The 634-nt window shown below is 42.7% G+C and overlaps 1 protein-coding gene across 1 annotated transcript in view; it reads left to right on the forward strand.

Annotated features, from left to right (window-relative positions):
* Positions 1–169: 169 nt before the first annotated feature.
* LOC108759521 (BTB/POZ domain-containing protein KCTD9) overlaps positions 170–634 on the forward strand; it is a 59,476-nt gene continuing 59,011 nt past the window's right edge. The window contains exon 1 of the mRNA XM_018505002.1: positions 170–625. Within this exon, the coding sequence (XP_018360504.1) occupies positions 170–625 (456 nt within the window). The remainder of the gene's footprint in view (positions 626–634) is intronic.

A 634-nucleotide genomic window follows, 5' to 3' on the forward strand; every position in this document is an offset into this window, starting at 1 on the left:
CGACGAGAGGGGGATGATGTCGTCGGTAGCGTCACGAGTCCGCTTCATTCGAGTCTCGTCGTTCCTAGCTCCAACTTCGTGAGGAAGCAAGCAAGTACTGTACTTCCTAGTTTTGACCCATCCAACTTGGATTATTCGTGTCATTTGGTGCTACAGCGAAGTAAGAATAATGGACAGCTTAAAAGTCGCCAATAATTCGAACGAAATGTACTCCAACCCAAATTGCTTCAAGCCGCGTAACAACGATGTGGGAAGAAACACACGATTTCATATACTGTTTACGGCAACGTATGGTCTCAACAACTCTCATACGAAGACGATTTATGTGGGTCTGCAAAGAACGAACGAAGGAATCTTCAAGCCTCTCGTAAAATTGAGCGGAAACAGTGCTGACGGTATTTATTTCGACGCCGAGAGTTGGAAACAGTTTCAAGACAACATGTGCTACATGAACGAATATTTAACTAGTGATAACCGAACGAAAACGAATTCTGTTACCATAAAAAATATCTCTATCAGTTTTACCACATCTTACGGTGCGAAATCAATATTATTGGCGTATAAAGATGAAGAAGAGGAACTTCGTTCTATGGAAAATATCAGCGGGAATCTCCGAAAAGAAGAGGTCGCGTCC

The sequence above is a fragment of the Trachymyrmex cornetzi genome, unplaced genomic scaffold, assembly GCF_001594075.2.
Source record: "Trachymyrmex cornetzi isolate Tcor2-1 unplaced genomic scaffold, Tcor1.1 scaffold191, whole genome shotgun sequence".
NCBI classification, from domain to species: Eukaryota; Metazoa; Arthropoda; class Insecta; order Hymenoptera; family Formicidae; genus Trachymyrmex; species Trachymyrmex cornetzi.